Raw genomic sequence first — 19381 nt, 5'->3', positions numbered from 1 at the left:
GCCAGTCTTAGTCCAGGGATTTAAAAATCCTCATGTTATGGGAATCATACTTGAGCATTGTAGGGTCGTCATCTAGGGCTAAGGTTGGTAACTGCTATGCTGAACCAGAGCATGTGGGATTAATGGAGAGAGCTATGAATTTAGGGCTAGGAGTCAGGGGTTTTATCCCCTCATAATTCAAATAAGGAATCTGTGTTGAAGGATTTCCTCATACAAGCAGTGTTGATGAATAAAGTACTTTCAACTAAGGCTGTCAGAATGATATTACCAGATGTCTTTAAGTCAATATTTATCAATAATACAATAAGGCCATACATAATAAGGACTTAAAAGAAGTTGAAAAAGTGAGTTATATTAAAGCAATTATCCTTTGATTAAAAAACAAATTGTTTTAAAAGAGTGAGTTATTTTCTTGTTAGTTGTAAAACTGTTTCTAACACTAAATTCTGTGGTGATGTTTAATGGAATTCATTATTTCACACAATTAAATTACACAAGTATGTAAATATTATAGTGTTCAGTTCAGTACAGTTGCTCAGTCATGTCCGACCCTCTGCTACTCCATGGACTGCAGCACACCAGCCTTCCCAGTCCATCACCATCTCCCAGAACTTGCTCAAATTCATGTCCATTGAGTCTGTGATGCCATCCAGCCATCTCATCTTCTGTCATCCCCTTCTCCTCCTCCCATCAATCTTTCCCAGCATCAGGGTCTTTTCCAGTGAGTCAGTTCTTCACATCACGTGGGCAAGGTATTGGAGCTTCCACCTTAGTCCTTCCAATGAATATTCATGACTGATTTCCTTTAGGATTGACTGGTTGGATCTTGCATTCCAAGGGACTCTCAAGAGTCCTCCAACACCACAGTTCAGAAGCATCAATTCTTTGGCACTCAGCTTTCTTTATAGTCCAACTCTCACATCCATACATGACTAGTGGGAAAATCATACCTTTGACTAGATGGACCTTTGTCGGCAAAGTAATGACTCTGTTTTAATGTGCTGTCTAGGTTGGTCATAGCTTTTCTTCAAGGAGCAAGTGTCTTTTAATTTCTTGGCTGCAGTCACAATCTGCAGTGATTTTGGAGCCCAAGAAAATAAAGGCCTGTCACTGTTTCCATTGTTTCCCCATCTATTTGCCATGAAGTGATGGAACTGGATGTTCTTCTGTGTATTCTTGCCACCTCTTATTATCTTCTGCTTCTGTTAGGTCCATAAGGTTTCTGTCTATTATTGTGCCCATCTTTACATGAAATGTTCCCTTGGCAGCTCTAATTTTCTTGAAGAGATCTCTAGTCTTTCCCATTCTGTTTCCTCTATTTCTTTGCATTGATTGCTGAGGAAGGCTTTCTTAATCTCTCTTTGCTATTTGGAACTCTGCATTCAGATGGGTATATCTTTCCTTTTCTCCTTTTCCTTTAGCTTCTCTTCTTTTCTCAGCTATTTGTAAGGGCCTCCTCAGACAATCATTTTGCCTTTTTACATTTGTTTTTCTTGGGGATGGTCTTGATCACTGCCTCCAGTACAATGTCATGAACCTCTGTCCATAGTTCTTCAGGCACTCTGTCTATCAGATCTTATCCCTTGAATCTGTTTCTTACTTCCACTGTATAAATTGTAAGGGATTTGACTTACATCATACCTGGATGGTCTAGTGGTTTCCCCTACTTTCTTCAGTTTAAGTCTGAATTTGGCAATAAGGAGTTCATGATCTGAGCCACAGTCCGCTCCCCAGTCTTCTTTTTGCTGACTTTATAGAGCTTCTCCATCTTTGGCTGCAAAGAATATAGTCAATCTGATTTTGTTATTGACCATCTGGTAATGTCCATGTGTAGAGTTTTCTTTTCTGTTGTTGGAAGAGGTGTTTGCTATGACCAGTGTGTTCCCTTGGCAGAACTCTTTTAGCCTTTGCCTTGCTTCATTTTGTACTCCAAGGCCAAACTTGCCTGTTACACCAGGTGTTTCTTGACTTCCTACATTTGCATTCCAGTCCCCTATGATGAAAAGGGCATCTTTTTTGGTATTAGTTCTAGAAGGTCTTGTAGATCCTCATAGAACTGTTCAACTTTAGCTTCTTCAGCACTAGTGTTTGGGGCATAGACTTGGATTACTATGATACTGAATGGTTTGCCTTGGACATGAACAGAGATCATTCTTTCATTTTTGAGATTGCACACAAGTACTGCATTTCAGACTTCTTTGTTGACTATGAGGGCTACTCCATTTCTTATAAGGGATTCTTGTACCCATAGTAGTAGATGTAATGGTCATCTGAATTAAATTTGCCCTTTCCGGTCCATTTTAGTTCACTTATTCCTAAAATGTTGCTGTTCACTCTTGGCATCTCCTGTTGGAAGTGGCATCATCCACTTCCAATTTGCCTTGATTCATGGACCTAACATTCCAGGTTTCTATGCAATATTGTTCTTTACAGCATTGGACTTTACTTCCATCACCAGTCACATCCACAACTGGAGTTGTGTTTGCTTTATCTCTTCATTGTTTCTGGCGTTATTCCTCCACTCTTCTCCAGTAGCATACTGGGCACCTACCAACCTGGGGAGTTCATCTTTCAGTGTCATAATCTTTTTGTCTTTTCATACTGTCTATGAGGTTCTCAAGGCAAGAATACTGAAGTGGTTTGTCATTTCCTTCTTCAGTGGACCACATTTTGTCAGAACTCTCCACCATGACCTGTCCATCTTGGTTGGCCCTACTCAGCATGGCTAATAGTTTCATTGAGTTAGACAAGGCTGTGGTCCATGTGATCAGTTTGGTTAGTTTTCTGGATTGTGGTTTTCATTCTGTCTGTCCTCCAATGAATAAGGATAAGAGGCTTCCCGAAGCTTCCTGATGGGAGAGACTGACTGTGGGGGAAACTGTGTCTTGTTCTGATGGATGGGTCCAGTAAATCTTTAATCAAGTTTTCTGTTGATGGGTGGGGCTGTGTTTCTTTACTGTTGTTTGAGGCCAAACTGTCAACTGTGCCGCCACTGGAGACTCCTGGACACTCACAGGCAAGTCTGATTCAGTCTCTTATGGTCTCACTGCTTTCTCCTGGCTCCTGGTGTGCACAAGGTTTTGTTTGTGCCCTCCAAGAGTCTGCTCCATTATAGTGTAATAGAGCAAATTAAAGGTGAAGGCAGACTCCTGAAGATATAAAAATGGGAATGAAATTTGTTGTAGTTTAGATTTACCAGTAGATATAGCCCTTGCATTTTACTCTTAGTAGTGTAGCCTAAAATTTATGTTCTTACTCTTTACTATGTTTAACATGCTCATTTTACTCTCCTTTTATTTTTCTGCAGTAATGTGTGTGGCTGGTATTGGACTTGTTGTATTATTCTTCAGTTGGATGCTCTCTATTTTCAGATCTAAGTATCACGGATATCCATATAGGTATTATTTTTCATTTGTATAGTGATTACCTATGCTTTCAATGATTAGAGTTGATGTGCTTTATAATTTTTTTTTACTTTACCTCCAGATTACTCTAGTTTCTGACATAGAGATAGGCTTTAATTGAGTTATGTTGCATATAGAAATTATAGTAATTATGATATAGTGAATAAAACTATGTGATTTCTCAGGAAAATCATTCAGGACTATTCTGACATCACTTAATTTAACCTAGAAATCTATCAAACACATAATGATTAGAACATTTTATACCCTCGCACAGTTCCATATTTGCATACTTTATATCTTTTTGAGGACAAATTATTTTTTTAATGTTTTTTCCAAAACTTTTCACTCTACTTTTCAGGCTGTTTAGGTAGAATAAACAGAACATTTGAATTGAATCCAATTTGTAGACTGTAGAATAAGAGTGTTTAAGAAGGTCTAATTGACTTGAAATATTCTTAGTGATCTCTAAAGCTCAGAGAAGAAATTATTCTCCTAGTTATAACTTCTTGATTTTATTCTGTTAATAGCCAAAAGAAATGTACCTGTACATAACAGGCAATATCATGAGTTAGTTTTATAATCTGAGTGCCATTTACTACAATTCTAGCTTTAATACAACCTTGCCCTGTTTTATAAAGGACCATGAACACTAACGTAAAGTATATCAAGTGGTATTTTTGAGACACAAATTCATTTTTCGTATTTTCAACAGAAGTTTTTAATAGATAATTTTGAATAACTCCCTGGCCAGTTCATTATATTGTAACATTTCTAAATGTAGTTTAATCACTGAACAACTTAAATTAATCTCCTTTTGCATTTCTTGCAAACTTGTTTAATTCTGAAGATTTAAACCTATTAGAACTTTGATCCTTGACTAATAATACTCCAGCTCTATACTTTCATTCTTCTGTCTATATGTATTTTAAAATAATTTATTCCCTATAGAATACTAACTGGGATGCAAGGGTAATCTTTCTGGTACTTCTATTACTTATTTGATCGCTGTGGTTGATTCAGTTATTAATTGGTATCTCTTCAGGAGATATTTTAATTTGAGTTTATTTCTACTTCCTTTTCTCCTAAGACTACCTCAGCATCTCAGTGTCTCTTACTTTTTGTTATTGGTACTCAAAGTTTATTATACATGTACCCAGATGTTCTTTGATCTGATATGATAAAATCAAGATATTTATTAGAGGTAAAGACTGTTTTTCTTTCAGGTATTAATAGACTGGTATATATTTTTGTTTCAGCTTTCTGATGAGTTAAAAAGGATTCCGGAGATATGTAGACACTGGAGTAATGGAAATTGAAAAATGAAAAATATGTGTGTGAAAAGAAGAATGCAATTTATGTATTTTGGATTACCTCTTTTTTTTCCATGTGATTAAAATAGTTGATCATTTAACCAAAGAAGATGTATAGTGCCTTAACAAGCAATTTTCATAAAGTATTTGGATACAATTCTTCTCTTAACCTTCCCTTCCCAGTAAACTCTCTGGAACATTTAATTTAGTGGAATTTTATAAAAAATTTAAAACTACTACATTTAATTAGAACAAGGTTCAAAACTGTGTTGCTTAACTTTTGGCCATGTGGTTTTTTAATCTCATCCAAAGGTAGTTGGGACTGGTGACCAGGTGTTCTTGCATATGCCTGTTACTGATAACAGCGTCAGGAATCCATTCTTAGCTTTTCCATTGTTGCATGGATGTGTATACTTCACACACCTTTCCTTTTGAGCAGATAAATCATATATGCTATGTGTCTTCTGAAAATGGAACACCATTCTTCAGAGTTCACATCTAGACTTTAGAAAAAGATCACAAGCCAGTCCTCCATCTTCCCTCCTGAAATTCTGTGCAGACTATGTTTCTTGGTAGCTGTAGACATTAAGAAGTATTCCTAAATACAAGATTATGATTTCTTCATGAGTGTGGTGTTAGCTGCCTATATTTGGAATGATTTCAGGCTCATTCTGTTTACCTAATTTATTTAAGATGGGCCACTCTCTAATAAAAATGTAGCTTAGTATTAAAGTCAGTGTAAATTTAGAATGGACCAAAATGTTTCTGCAACTCAGAGATGATCACTTATTTCATTTGTACCTAAGAGAAAAAAATGGATTTATCTGGTTAAATCAATTTCTGTATTACAGTGACAACATATTTTATTAACCCTTGTATTTAGGAAAAGGACTCCCTTAGACTGGGAAAATAAAATGAAACGTTGTTGCTTATGAATAGAAAGTAAATTTTTCCTGTAAACTGTTCTGTTTTGTTGCTATTATTTTAACCTTAGTCTTCTCACTTTATGTGGAGAAACAAAGTAATAATTTGAAGAAGTTCTATTTGAATTTGATCTTTTCTCTGTCAGTGAAAATAAGCATATGTGCTAACCAAATTTCTGTGAAGAATAAAAGTTGATGGTTATCAGTAGATACAGCTATAATCTCCTCCATGACTGTAAAGAGTATCTGGAAATGCCACTATTATAGAAATATACAAATTCCAATTGTGAAAAATTTTTAAGAAATCTTAGAAGTATTACATTAAGATAATGTTGTGACTGCCTGCTACTATTTACCATCTAATAACTTTCCCTCAAGGTCTAGAAATCTTACATAATAGACGTTTGAAGAAGAGATGAATATAGTTGCCTAAGAAGAAATGTTCTATGTGGGGCTTTTTGGTGTTTGTTTTTTTTTTTAAGTAGATTTGGTGGGTGAGGTGATATTTACTCTCTACTGAAGCCCATTTTTGTTATTCCACTGTAACTTGCTTGATTCTAGATTCCTTATCTGCTGTTTTTGTACTTGTCTCAGGCCAAATAAATTTACGCTGTGATTCTTATGAGACTTGTATGAATATGCCCTGATGTGTACAGACTAACCAGGGGAATATTACTGCCATGTAACCTATAGCTCCAGATAATTTGCAATGAGCATTGAAGAATGACAGTTCTTTGTATTTTTTGTGTCTCTCTTAAGAGCACATTCTTCTTCTTTAAGGAGATAAGTTGTGTTCTGGCTAAACTCTGTAGAGGGCAGATTTACTATAATTAGAATAGTGTTACTTTTGTGGAAATGTTGAAAGTAGATTTCATCTAAACTGCCTTAAGTAGATTCTTAAATTTACTTTTCTAGTATTGATTTAAATATTATTTGTTATGCATTTTAAAATACTATTCAAAATTATACATTGTAGTGGCTGAGATAACCAAATGTCTGGCTGTTTGCTTTTTGATCATATCAATAAACTTTTACAATCTAAATTCTGAGTTTTTGGTTAACATCTAAAGAAGGGTGAATTGAAAACACTACGCTAGAAGTATAATATTAGGATATTCCATTTTGAAATTATAATTAAATATACTATTATCCTAATGGCAGTAAATTTGGTAGGCCAATTTACTTAGGCATTTCTCAATTTAAATAAGTTCTTCCAGGATTCTATTCATTATCCTTTATTAATGCTGTCACCCTCTAGATTAGTCACAACAATCAAGATATGTAAATGAATGACTGTTTCAATGGTTTGTTACATTTTGTCCTAGTCAGTAAATATTGTGACTAGATAACAGAATGGGAAAGACTAGAGATCTCTTCAAGAAAATTAGAGATACCGAGGGAACAATTCATGCAAAGATGGGCTCGATAAAAGATAGAAATGGTATGGACCTAACAGAAGCAGAAGATATTAAGAAGAGGTGGCAAGAATACATAGAGGAACTATATAAAAAAGATCATGACGCAGATAATCATGAAGCTGCGATCACTCACACTCACCTGGAGCCAGACATCCTGGAATGTGAAGTCAGGTGGGCCTTAGCAAGCATCACTACGAACAAAGCTAGTGGAGATGATGGAATTCCAGTTGAGCTATTTCAAAACCTAAAAGATGATGCTATGAAAGTGCTGCACTCAATATGCCAGCAAATTTGGAAAACTCAGCAGTGGCCACGGGACTGGAAAAGGTCAGTTTTCATTCCAATCCCAAAGAAAGGCAATGCCAAAGAATGCTCAAACTACTGCACAATTGCACTCATCTCACACGCTAGTAAAGTAATGCTAAAAATTCTCCAAGCCAGACTTCAGCAATACGTGAACTGTGAACTTCCAGATGTTCAAGCTGGTTTAGACAAGGCAGAGGAACCAGAGATCAAATTGCCAACATCTGCTGGGTCGTGGAAAAAGCAAGAGAGTTCCAGAAAACATCTATTTCTGCTTTATTGACTATGCCAAAGCCTTTGACTTTGTGGATCACAATAAACTGTGGAAAATTCTGAAAGAGATGGGAATACCAGACCACCTGACCTGCCTCTGGAGAAACCTGTATGCAGGTCAGGAAGCAACAGTTAGAACTGGACATGGAACAACACACTGGTTCCAAATAGGAAAAGGAGTACGTCAAGGCTGTATATTGTCACCCTGCTTCTTTAACTTATATGCAGAGCACATCATGAGAAAAGCTGGGCTGGAGGAAGCACAAGCTGGAATTAGGATTGCAGAGAGAAATATCAATCACCTCAGATATGCAGATGACACCACCCTTATGGCAGAAAGTGAAGAAGAACTAAAACCTTCTTGATGAATGTGGAAGAGGAGAGTGAAAAAGTTGGCTTAAAGCTCAACATTCAGAAAACTAAGATCATGGCATATGGTCCCATCACTTCATGGCAAATAAATGGGGAAACAGTGGCTGACTTTTTTTTCTGGGCTCCAAAATCACTACAGATGATGATTGCAGCCATGAAATTAAAACTGCACTGAGCTGAATTCCCTTTTGATACTAACTAATTTGAAACAGTTACCCAGAGAGATTCAGTTCACTTCAGTCAGTCAGTCGTGTCCGACTCCTCGCGACCCCATGAATTGCAGCACACCAGGCCTTCCTGTCCATTACCAACTCCTGGAGTTCACCTAAACTCCTGTCCATCGAGTCAGTGATGCCATCCAGCCATCTCATCCTCTGTCGTCCCCTTCTCTTCCTGCCCCCAATCCCTCCCAGCATCAGAGTCTTTTCCAATGAGTCAACTCTTCGCATGAGGTGGCCAAAGTATTGGAGTTTCAGCTTTAGCATCAGTCCTTCCAAATAACACCCAAGACTGATTTCCTTTAGAATGAACTGGTTGGATCTCCTTGCAGTCCAAGGGACCCTCAAGAGTCTTCTCCAACACCACAGTTCAAAAGCATCAATTCTTCGGCGCTCAGCCTTCTTTATAGCCCAACTCTCACATTCCTACATGACCACTGGAAAAACCATAGCCTTGTCTAGACGGACCTTTGTTAGCAAAGTAATGTCTCTGCTTTTGAATATGCTATCTAGGTTAGTCATAACTTTCCTTCCAAGGAGTAAGCATCTTAATTTCATGGCTGCAGTCAACATCTGCAGTGATTTTGGACCCCAAAAAGATAAAGTCTGACACTGTTTCCACTGTTTCCCCATCTATTTCCCATGAAGTGATGGGACCGGATGCCATGATCTTCGTTTTCTGAATGTTGAGCTTTAAGCCAACTTGTTCACTCTCCACTTTCACATTCATCAAGAGGCTTTTTAGCTCCTCTTCACTTTCTGCCATAAGGGTGGTGTCATCTGCATATCTGAGGTGATTGATATTTCTCTCTGCAATCTTGATTCCAGCTTGTGCTTCCTCCAGCCCAGCGTTTCTCATGATGTATTCTGCATGTAAGTTAAATAAGCAGGGTGACAATATACAGCCTTGCCATACTCCTTTTCCTATTTGGAACCAGTATGTTGTTCCATGTCCAGTTCTAACTGTTGCTTCCTGACCTGCATATAGGTTTCTCAAGAGGAAGGTCGGGTGGTCTGGTATTCCCATCTCTTTCAGAATTTTCCACAGTTTATTGTGATCCACAAAGTCAAAGGCTTTGGCATAGTCAATGAAGCAGAAATAGATGTTTTCTGGAACTCTCTTGCTTTTCCATGATCCAGCGGATGTTGGCAATTTGATCTCTGGTTCCTCTGCCTTTTCTAAAACCAGCTTGAACATCTAGAGGTTCACGGTTCATGTATTGTTGAAGCCTAGCTTGGAGAATTTTGAGCATTACTTTACTAGCATGTGAGGTGAGTGCAATTGTGCAGTAGTTTGAGCATTCTTTGGCATTGCCTTTCTTTGGGATTGGAATGAAAACTGACCTTTTCCAGTCCCGTGGCCACTGCTGAGTTTTCCAAATTTGCTGGCATATTGAGTGCAGCACTTTCACAGCATCATCTTTCAGGATTTGAAACAGCTCAACTGGAATTCCATCACCTCCACTAGCTTTGTTTGTAGTGATGCTTGCTAAGGCCCACTTGACTTCACATTCTAGGATGTCTGGCTCTAGGTGAGTGATCACACCATCGTGATTATCTGGGTCATGAAGATCTTTTTTGTACAGTTCTGAGTATTCTTGCCACCTCTTCTTAACATCTTCTGCTTCTGTTAGGTCCTTAGTATTTCTGTCCTTTATCGAGCCCATCTTTGTATGAAATGTTCCCTTGATGTCTCTAATTTTCTTGAAGAGCTCTCTAGTCCTTCACATTCTGTTGTTGCTCTCTATTTCTTTGCATTGATCGCTGAGGAAGGCTTTCTTATCTCCTTGCTATTGTTTTGAATTCTGCATTCAAATGCTTATATCTTTCCTTTTCTCGTTTGCTTTTTTCTTCTCTCCTTTTCACAGCTATTTGACAGCCATTTTGCTTTTTTACGTTTCTTTTCCATGGGGAAGGTCTTGATCCCTGTCTCCTGTACAGCGTCACGAACCTCTGTCCATAGTTTAACAGGCACTCTATATATCAGATCTAGTCAGGTTATATAAGACTGGGCCGCATACACTTGAAACATGGAGTAGAAACACTGGATAGGAAGTAAGGAAATCTGGCTTTTAAACATCTTTTAGTCCTTTGAACTAAATCTCCCTGACCACAGGCAAAACAGTGAGCCTCTAGACCTATTTCTTTATTCTGATGTGAGTGCATTGGATTAAATCACCTCACTCACTTCTAGCACTGCTCTTCCATGATGTAAAATATTAAAGATGCATTTAAATCTCACTGGGTATCATTTGTGATCATCAGAGTTGGTGCTGAATTAAATCAATTGAGATGTAGGATGGTTTGTAGTCAGATTTCTGAAGATGCTGTGAAGTGCTTGTGGGGGCCATTATATCTGAAAGCTTTAATAATATGCACTGAAATATTTTAGAAAGAATAAACTTGACATGATTATGGTAATATCAGATCTTGATTTAAGTTGGTTCTATTTAATTTTTAGCAAGAATGAGATGAACAAGTGTAATAGTATGCTAATATTATATAATATCAAAACCAAGGGGACCTTAGATACCATTCAATCATTACATCAAAAGCAAGGGGACCTTAGATACCATTCAATCATTACCTTCCTTTGACTACTAAAGAATACCTGCCCTAGAGAGGTGAAATGATTTCCTGAAGGTTATTCCAAGGAAATGCCTACAGGTTTCCTATTTTGTTGCCTATTCCCTGTGGATTGAATTTCAATTCAGGATGCATATTACTCCCTGACAAAATGGGAACCATAGTGAGTCTATCTTGATTGCTTCCTGATATCTAGGTTGTAGGGACTTGGGGAAGGGGGAATGGGAGCTGTTTATAATTAAGAGTTTCAGTTTTGCAAGATGAAAAGAATTCTGAAGGTTGGTCATACAACAGTGTGAATGAACTTAACAGTACTGAACTGTGCATTTAAAAATGGTAAAAAAGTATATTTTATGTATATTTTACTACAACTCAAAATGAAAACGTGTGCTAATGCCTTGGTGCCAATGTCATATTGACATATCCTTACTGACACCACTTTTTATTTGATCATTGTCCTGAAAATTGAGTACAGCTGAACAGAATGTGGCTCATCGTAGAAATGTTGAAATATGGTCTTTAGACTCTTTGGGTGACATTTTTAAGGACATACAGGTAAACTCTGAATGAAGAATCAGTGATTAGTATATTCCAATGAGTGCTCCTTAAACAATGACTTTCAGCTGGGGAAAAAAAAAAAAAAAACCCTCAAAGATATGTTGACTCCACCAAAACTTCCAGATTCAGAAATAATGCATTTGGTCTGAACCTTCCAACTTATTAATGTGCCTGGCTGTGGCTCCGTGGTCCGCAATTGTACCTAGAAAAGTTTGGGTCTGAAGTTCTTTTTATGATCTTCAAGTAAATGCAGTGTTTTCTCTATTCCAAACACAGCTCAAAAATTATTATTTCCAGGAAGCTTTCCTGACTTCCCAGTTTGAGTTTTATGCTGCTCTTTTTTTCTTTGGTGCATCTCTGTTATCCTATCTTGTAATTGCCCTGTCCCTCCCATAAACTGTAAGTTCCTTGGAAATGGAGGTGTTGTCTTATTCATGTTTGTATGTTCCTTTTAGAAAATACATGCAGAGTACACATGTGGTAAATTTTCACTGATTGAATAAAGAAGAAAAAACCTTTACTCTCAAGGTGTTTGCAGTCTTGTGATGAAAACAAGCATATAACCAAATGTAATCCCAGTAGGGAAAATCTGTGTTGTATCATGGATACAGAGAAGGGTTTGATCACTTTTTTGAGGTTAGGAGGTAGAGGAAGGGAGAGATTTAGGTACCAAAATGCCAAATTATTCTTATCAGTCTAGTATCATTTTGTTGTTCAGTCACTAAGTCATGTCTGACTTAGCATGTCTCTTCCAAAGAAAGCACAGCAGACCTTGTTCTCAAGAAATTGTTTGTTTTGACCTGTCTGTGGATTCCCTAACAAATGACACAGAGGCTTGCCTTAGTTTTGTCTAACTCAGAAGTCATTCAGGGCAGGAAAGCAGCTGTTCACACAGCATGTTCCTCAAAAACATTAAAAGACAAATGGACAAGCCACTGCTGCTTAGGTCAAAACATTGCTATTGTGGTACATAATAGATGTGTCAAAAGTGTGGGAGCAAAAGCTTGAGGAGAGACTTAACTTTGGGAAACAAAAGCTTTGTATCCCCATAATAGGATGCATGCCCAGAATAGACTTGATAGTTTTATAAGCTTTCACCTCTAATATTTATGCTCAGTTCTAGCAGGAAGTGAAAGCTAAGGCAGAGTTGTAAACAGACTGACTGTGTTACAGGACTGTACCAAAACAGGGCCAATCTACAAAGACTGAAAGACATTTTTTTGTTTTGCCTCCACGTGTTTAAGGAAATCACTCTCATATCATTAGATGACTGCTAAGCTAGTGAAACAGATTTCAGTGTCCACATATGATGAAGAATACAGTCTTTACAAAAATAGTTTAGGAAGTTCAGTAAGCAAAGCCTATAACTTGCAACATGCAGAAACACAATGGGAAAGAAGAATCTGATTTCAAGAGTTATCACATTATAATACTCAAAATGTGCAATTTTCAACAATAAAAAATTATGAGATAGATGAAGGAATAAGACAGTATGGCCTATTCACAGGGAAAAAAAGGGAATTAATAAAAACTATACCTGAAGAAGCCCAGACAATCAATGGACATACAAGAAAAGTATTTTAAATCAGCTACCTAAAATATGTTCAAAAAGCTAAAGCAAATCATGTCCAAAAAACTAAAGGAAACAAGGTAAACAATGTCTGATGAAACAGAATATCAGTAAAGAAATAGAAATAACAGCAAAATGGTAGTTATGCGAGATAGAGGATGTGTTAACCTTATTGTGGTATTTCATAATATATGTGTGTATATCAAATAATCATGTTGTACACCTTAAACTTACACAACATTATCTGTCAATTATATCAATAAAGCTGGAAAAAGTAGAACACATTCCTCTTGAGGAAAAAAGATGTAAAAAATAGAAATTCTTGGTCTGAAAGATACATTAATGAAAAACAATTTACTAGAGGGATTCAAAAACACATTTATGCTGACAGAAGAAATAAATAGTGAACATGAATATGAGTCAATTACAATTATCCTGTCAGAGAAACAGAATTAAAAAACAAGAATGAAGAAAATGGACAGAACCAAGAGACCTAAGGGACAACATCAAATACACCAGTATGCAAATAATTGAGAGTCACAGCACGAGAGAGAGAAAAGGCAGAACAAAAGAAATGATGGCCAAAACCTTCCAAAATTTGATGGAAGACATGAATTTACACATCTAAGAAGTTCATCAAACTAAGTAAAATAAACACAGAGATCCATACCAAGAAAGAGAATCTTGAAAGTACCAAGGGAGAAGTGATTTTTCACTTAGATCCTCAAGAAGATTAATAGCCAATTTCTCACATGAATAGATGTTCAGCATTGCTAATTATTAGAGAAATGCAAATCAAAACTACAATGAGATATCACCTCACACCAGTGAGAATGGCTATCAGCAAAAAATTCACAATAAATGCTGGAGAGGACATGGATAGATGAGAACCTTTCTACACTGTTGGTGGGATTGTAAATTGGTACAGCCACTATGGAGAATAGTATGCAAGTTCCTTTAAAAACTAAGATCTACCATATGACCCTGCAGTCCCACTCCTGGGCATATATCCAGAGAAAAACATGATCCTAAAGGACACATGCACCCCAATATTCACTGCAGCACTGTTTACAATAGCCAAGACACAGAAGCAACCTAAATGTCCATCGAAAGAGGAATGCTAAAGAAGGTATGCATATATACAATGGAATATTGTTGTTTTAGTTGCTAAGTAATGTCTGAATCTTGTAGCCCGCCAGGCTCCTCTGTCCCTGGGGTTTCCCAGGCAAGAATACTGGAGTGGGTTGCCATTTCCTCCTTCAGGGGATCTTCCTGACCCAGGATCGAGGATCCTGACCCAGGACCCAGGATCTTCCTGACCCAGATCCTGACCCATGTCTCCTGCATTGGCAGGCAGATTCCTTATACTGAGCCACCAGAGAAGCCCAATGGAATATTACTCAGCCATTTGAAAGAATGAAATAATGCCACTTGCAGCAACATCGATGGACATACCTAGGGATTGTCATACTGACTGAAGTAAGTCTGACAGAGAAGGAGAAATATCATATGACATCCCTTATATGTGGAATCTAGAAAGAGATGATACAAATGAACTTACAAAGCAGAAAGAGACTCACAGACTTAGAGAACGAACTTATGGTAACCGGTGGGACATATGAGGGGAAGGGATAGTTTGAGAGTTTGGAATGAACATGTACACACTGCTATATTTAAAATGGATAACCAACAAGGACCTACTTTATAGCACATGGGACTCTGCTCAATGTTATGTGGCAGCCTGGATGACAGGGAAGTTTGGGGGAAAATGGATACATGTATATATAAGGCCAAATCCCTTCTCTGTTCACCTAAAATTATCAGAACATGGTTAATCAGCTATATCTATAGAAAATAAAAAGTTTAAAGAAAAAAAAGATTAACAGCCAATTTCTCATTACAAACCAAGGAAGTCAGAAAGCAGTGAGATGACATATTTAAAGTGCTGAAAGAAAAAGATATTATATATCTGGCATAATAATCTTTTTAAAAATATTTATTTATTGACTGATTTACTGATTTGGCAGCATTGGATCCCAGTGGCGGCAGGGGAGATCATTACATCACGTGGATTTTTCACTACAGCACAAGGACTTTCTAGTTGCCTTGCATGGGCTTCAGTAGTTACAGCACACAGGCATAGTTACTTCCCAACATGTGGGATCTTAGTTCCCCAAACAGGGATCAAACCTGCCTCCCCTGCATTGCAAGGCGGATTCTTAGGCTCTGTACCCCTAGGGAAGTACCCCCTTAACAATCTTTTAAAAATGAAAGAAAGAACTTCCCTGGTAGTCCAAGTGGGTATGACTCAGTGCTTCCACTGCAGAGTGCATGGGTTTAATCTCTGGTCTGAGAACTAAGATCTCACATGCCACAAGGTGCAGCCCCCCAAAAAATAATTAAATGAAGGAAAAATGAAGACACTGGCAGATAAAGAAAAGCTGAGAAAGTTGATTTCCAGTAGATTTGTCCAACAAGACTTGTTAAAAAGAAAGCCTTCAGGCTGAAATTAAAGTATACTAGACTAACTCAAAGCCATTTGAGGAAATAAAGGACACTGATACACAGGTAATTATAAAAGCCAATATTATTGCATTCTTGGTCAATAACTATTTTATTATATGATTTAAAAGAATGTGCATAAAACAAAAATTAGTTAATGTGCATAAAATAAATTAGTTAATGAACACAAAGTTTAAAGATGTAAGTTTGATGGTAACAACATAAAAGGGGAAAAATGGAGCTGTATGGGATCAGTTTTACGTACTGTTGAAGTTAAGCTTCACTCTTATGGCAGAAAGTGAAGAGGAACTAAAAACCCTCTTGATGAAAGGGAAAGTGGAGAGTGAAAAAGTTGGCTTAAAGCTCAACATTCAGAAAACAAACATCATGGCGTCCGGTCCCATCACTTCATGGGAAGTAGATGGGGAAACAGTGGAAGCAGTGTCAGACTTTATTTTTTTGGGCTCCAAACTCACTGCAGATGGTGACTGCAGCCATGAAATTAAAAGACGCTTACTCCTTGGAAGAAAAGTTATGACCAACCTAGATAGTATATTCAAAAGCAGAGACATTACTTTGCCGACTAAGTTCCATCTAGTCAAGCCTGTGGTTTTTCCTGTGGTCATGTACGGATGTGAGAGTTGAACTGTGAAGAAGGCTGAGCGCCGAAGAATTGATGCTTTTGAACTGTGGTGTTGGAGAAGACTCTTGAGGGTCCCTTGGACTGCAAGGAGATCCAACCAGTCCATTCTGAAGGAGATCAGCCCTGGGATTTCTTTGGAAGGAATGATGCTAAAGCTGAAACTCCAGTACTTGGCCACTTCATGCGAAGAGTTGACTCATTGGAAAAGACTCTGATGCTGGGAGAGATTGGGGGCAGGAGGAGAAGAGGACGACAGAGGATGAGATGGTTGGATGGCATCACTGACACAATGGATGTGAGTCTGACTGAACTCCGGGAGTTGGTGATGGACAGGGAGGCCTGGCATGCTGTGATTTATGGGGTCACAAAGAGTCGGACACGACTGAGCGACTGAACTGAACTGAAGTTAAGCTGGCATTCATTCACACTGCTGCTGCTGCTGCTAAGTCGCTTCAGTCGTGTTCGACTCTGTGCAACCCCATAGACGGCAGCCCACCAGCCTCCCTGGTCCCTGGGATTCTCCAGGCAAGAACACTGGAGTGGGTTGCCATTTCCTTCTCCAATGCATCACTTTCACTTTCATTCACACTGGATTGTATAAATTTCAGAGATTTATTGTAGTTCCCAGGGCAACCACTATGAAAATAATGTAGAAGTATAAAGAAAAGGAAATGACAAAGAATTAAAATGATGCACTCCAAAAAAAAATCAATTAAATGCAAAACTAAGAAGTAATGGAGGAACTGAAGAAAAGAGTATATATGACATATAGAAAACAAATAGCAAAATAGCAGAAGTTAGTTTTTCCTTACCACTAATTGCTTAAATGTAGGACTTCCCTGGCGATCTAGCAGTTATGTATCTGCTTAGTAATTCAGGTTAGGGTTAGGTTTAGAGTTCAATTCCTGGTCTGGAAAGATTGTATATTCTGTGGGGCAACTAAGCCTGTGTGCCACAACTACTCAGCCCATGCTTTAGAGCCCACATTCTGCAGGTACTGAAGCCCACGTTCCTTAAAACCCTCACTCTGCAATGAGAAGCCATTGCAGTGAGAAGCTTGAGCACTACAACTAGAGAGTAGTCCTCACTCACCACAACTAGAGAAAGCCCATGAGCAGCAATGAAGACCCAGCGCAGCCAAAAATAAATAAATTTAATAACAACAACAAAGCCCACTATCCAAATATAGGCTGTCTACAAGAGACTCATTTTTTTCTTCATTGAGGTATAGTTGCTATACAACATTATATGTTGTTGTTATTGTTGAGTCTTTAAGTCATGTCTGACTGTTTATTACTCTGTGGACTGTAGCACACCAGGCTCCTCTGTCCTCCACTGTCTCCTGGAGTTTGATCAAATTCATGTCCATTGAGTCGATGATGTTATCTAACCATCTCATCCTCTGCCTCCCCCTTCTCCTTTTGTCTATGATTCCTCCTAGCATCAGGGTCTTTTCCAATAAGCCGGCTCTTTGTATCAGGTGGCCAAAGTATTGGAGCCTCAGCTTCAGCATCAGTCCTTCCAATGAATATTCAGGATGATTTCCTTTAGGATTGACTGATTTGATCTCCTTGCTGTCCAAGGGACTCTCAAGAGTCTTCTCCAGCACCACAATTTGAAAGCATCAATTCTTCAACACTCAGCCTTCTTTATGGTCCAACTCACATCTGTACATCTGTACATGACTCCTGGAAAAACCATAGCTTTGATTATATGAACTTTTGCTGCCATTGTGATGTCTCTGTTTCTTAATACTGTCTATGTTTGTCATAGCTTTCCTTCCAAGGAGCAAGTGTCTTTTAATTTCATGGCTGCAGTCACTGTCTACAGTGATTTTGGAGCCTAAGAAATTAAAATCTATCACTGCTTCCACTTTTTCCCCATCCATTTTCCATGAAGTGATGGGACTGGATGCCATGATCTTCGTTTTTCAAATGCTGAGTTTCAAGCCAGCTTTTTCACTCTTCTTTCACCCTCATCAAGAGGCTCTTTAGTTCCTCTTCTCTTTCTGCCATTAGTGGTGTTATTTGCATATCTGAGGTTGTTGATGTTTCTCCTGGAAATCTTGACTTTAGCTTGTGAGTCATTCAGCCTGGCATTTCCCAATGATGTACTCTGCATATAAGTTAAATAAGCAGGGTAACAATATACAGCCTTGTCGTACCCCTTTCCCAATTTTGAACTAGTCAGTTGTTCCGTGCCTGGTTCTAATGGTTGCTTCTTGACCCGCATGCAGCTTTCTCAGAAGACAGGTAAGGTCGTCTGGTATTCCCATCTCTATTACAGGTGTGTAGAATATAGTGATTCACAACTGTTAATGATTATACTCTATTTATAGTTATTGTAAAATATTTGCTATATTCCCCAAGTTGTAAAATATATTCTTGTAGCTTATTTCATACAGAATAGCTTATACCTCTTAATTCCCTAGCCTTGAAGTTCCCCTTTCAGCTTCTTTCTCCCCACTGGTAACCACTAGTTTGTTCTCTATATCTGTGAGAAGAGACTCTATTTATTTATTTTTCTGAACTTTAAACTTCCTATTAATATTTTGTATTTGTGTATAGCAAATTAAAAATATTGTGTTAGTTTCAGGTGAACAGCGAAGGGACTCAGCCATACATATACATGTGTTAGGGGAAGTACACTGACTGAAACTGTTCACCCCGGCCAGGCACCATAGTTACCACGTGCATGACTTGTTTTACGACAGGAGGTCCTGGTAAGGAACATGAAACTAATAAGCCACCACCAACTGGAAGAGTTCAGGAAGGGTCAAAAAGTGACACCACGTGTCCATCCACCTCTCAGAATCCTTCTCGCTGGCGTCCATCTTGGCTGAGCAATGTGTGGGCCACCAGGAAGGCCTCTGAATGAGAGTGATTGGCCAAAGACAACCTGGAAACTAATCCCATCACCATAAAACCCAAGACTGTGAGCCATGTGGCACAGACATGGCTCACAGAACTGCCAGAGCAGTTCTCCTGGGATCCCTGACCCTACTGCTCTCTGCCTGGGTGCCCTTCCCCAATAAAATCTCTTGCTTTGTCAGCACATGTGTCTCCTTGGACAATTCATTTCTGAGTGAGCTTTTGGGCCCTGGAAGGGGCCCCCTTCCTACAACAAATGTATCCATTCTCCCCCCAAATCCCTCTCCTATCCAGGCTGCCACATAACATTGAATAGAGTTCCACGTGCTATATGATAAGTCCTTTTTGGTTATCCATTTTAAGTATAGCAGTGTGTACATGAGCTTGTCAAAGTATATAATTATCCCTTCCTTCTTGCAACCATAAGT

At 38.3% G+C, this 19381-nt stretch overlaps 1 protein-coding gene across 4 annotated transcripts in view; it reads left to right on the top strand.

Moving 5' to 3' along the window:
- MAGT1 (magnesium transporter 1) overlaps positions 1-6683 on the top strand; it is a 47736-nt gene extending 41053 nt beyond the window's left edge. For 2 of the 4 annotated variants that reach the window (XM_060408307.1, XM_004022211.5), the window contains exons 9-10: positions 3308-3398; positions 4664-6683. In XM_060408307.1, coding sequence (XP_060264290.1) covers positions 3308-3398; positions 4664-4679 — 107 coding nt within the window. In that variant the 3' untranslated portion in view covers positions 4680-6683. Of the gene's footprint in view, positions 1-3307 lie in introns of all 4 variants that reach the window. The other 2 variants (XM_060408306.1, XM_060408305.1) reach the window with 1 other exon arrangement.
- Positions 6684-19381: the final 12698 nt, after the last annotated feature.

The sequence above is a fragment of the Ovis aries genome, chromosome X (assembly GCF_016772045.2).
Source record: "Ovis aries strain OAR_USU_Benz2616 breed Rambouillet chromosome X, ARS-UI_Ramb_v3.0, whole genome shotgun sequence".
Lineage (NCBI taxonomy): Eukaryota > Metazoa > Chordata > Mammalia > Artiodactyla > Bovidae > Ovis > Ovis aries.
Note: the sequence above shows the minus strand (reverse complement) of the source record. Positions and strands in the feature narration are given on the sequence as shown.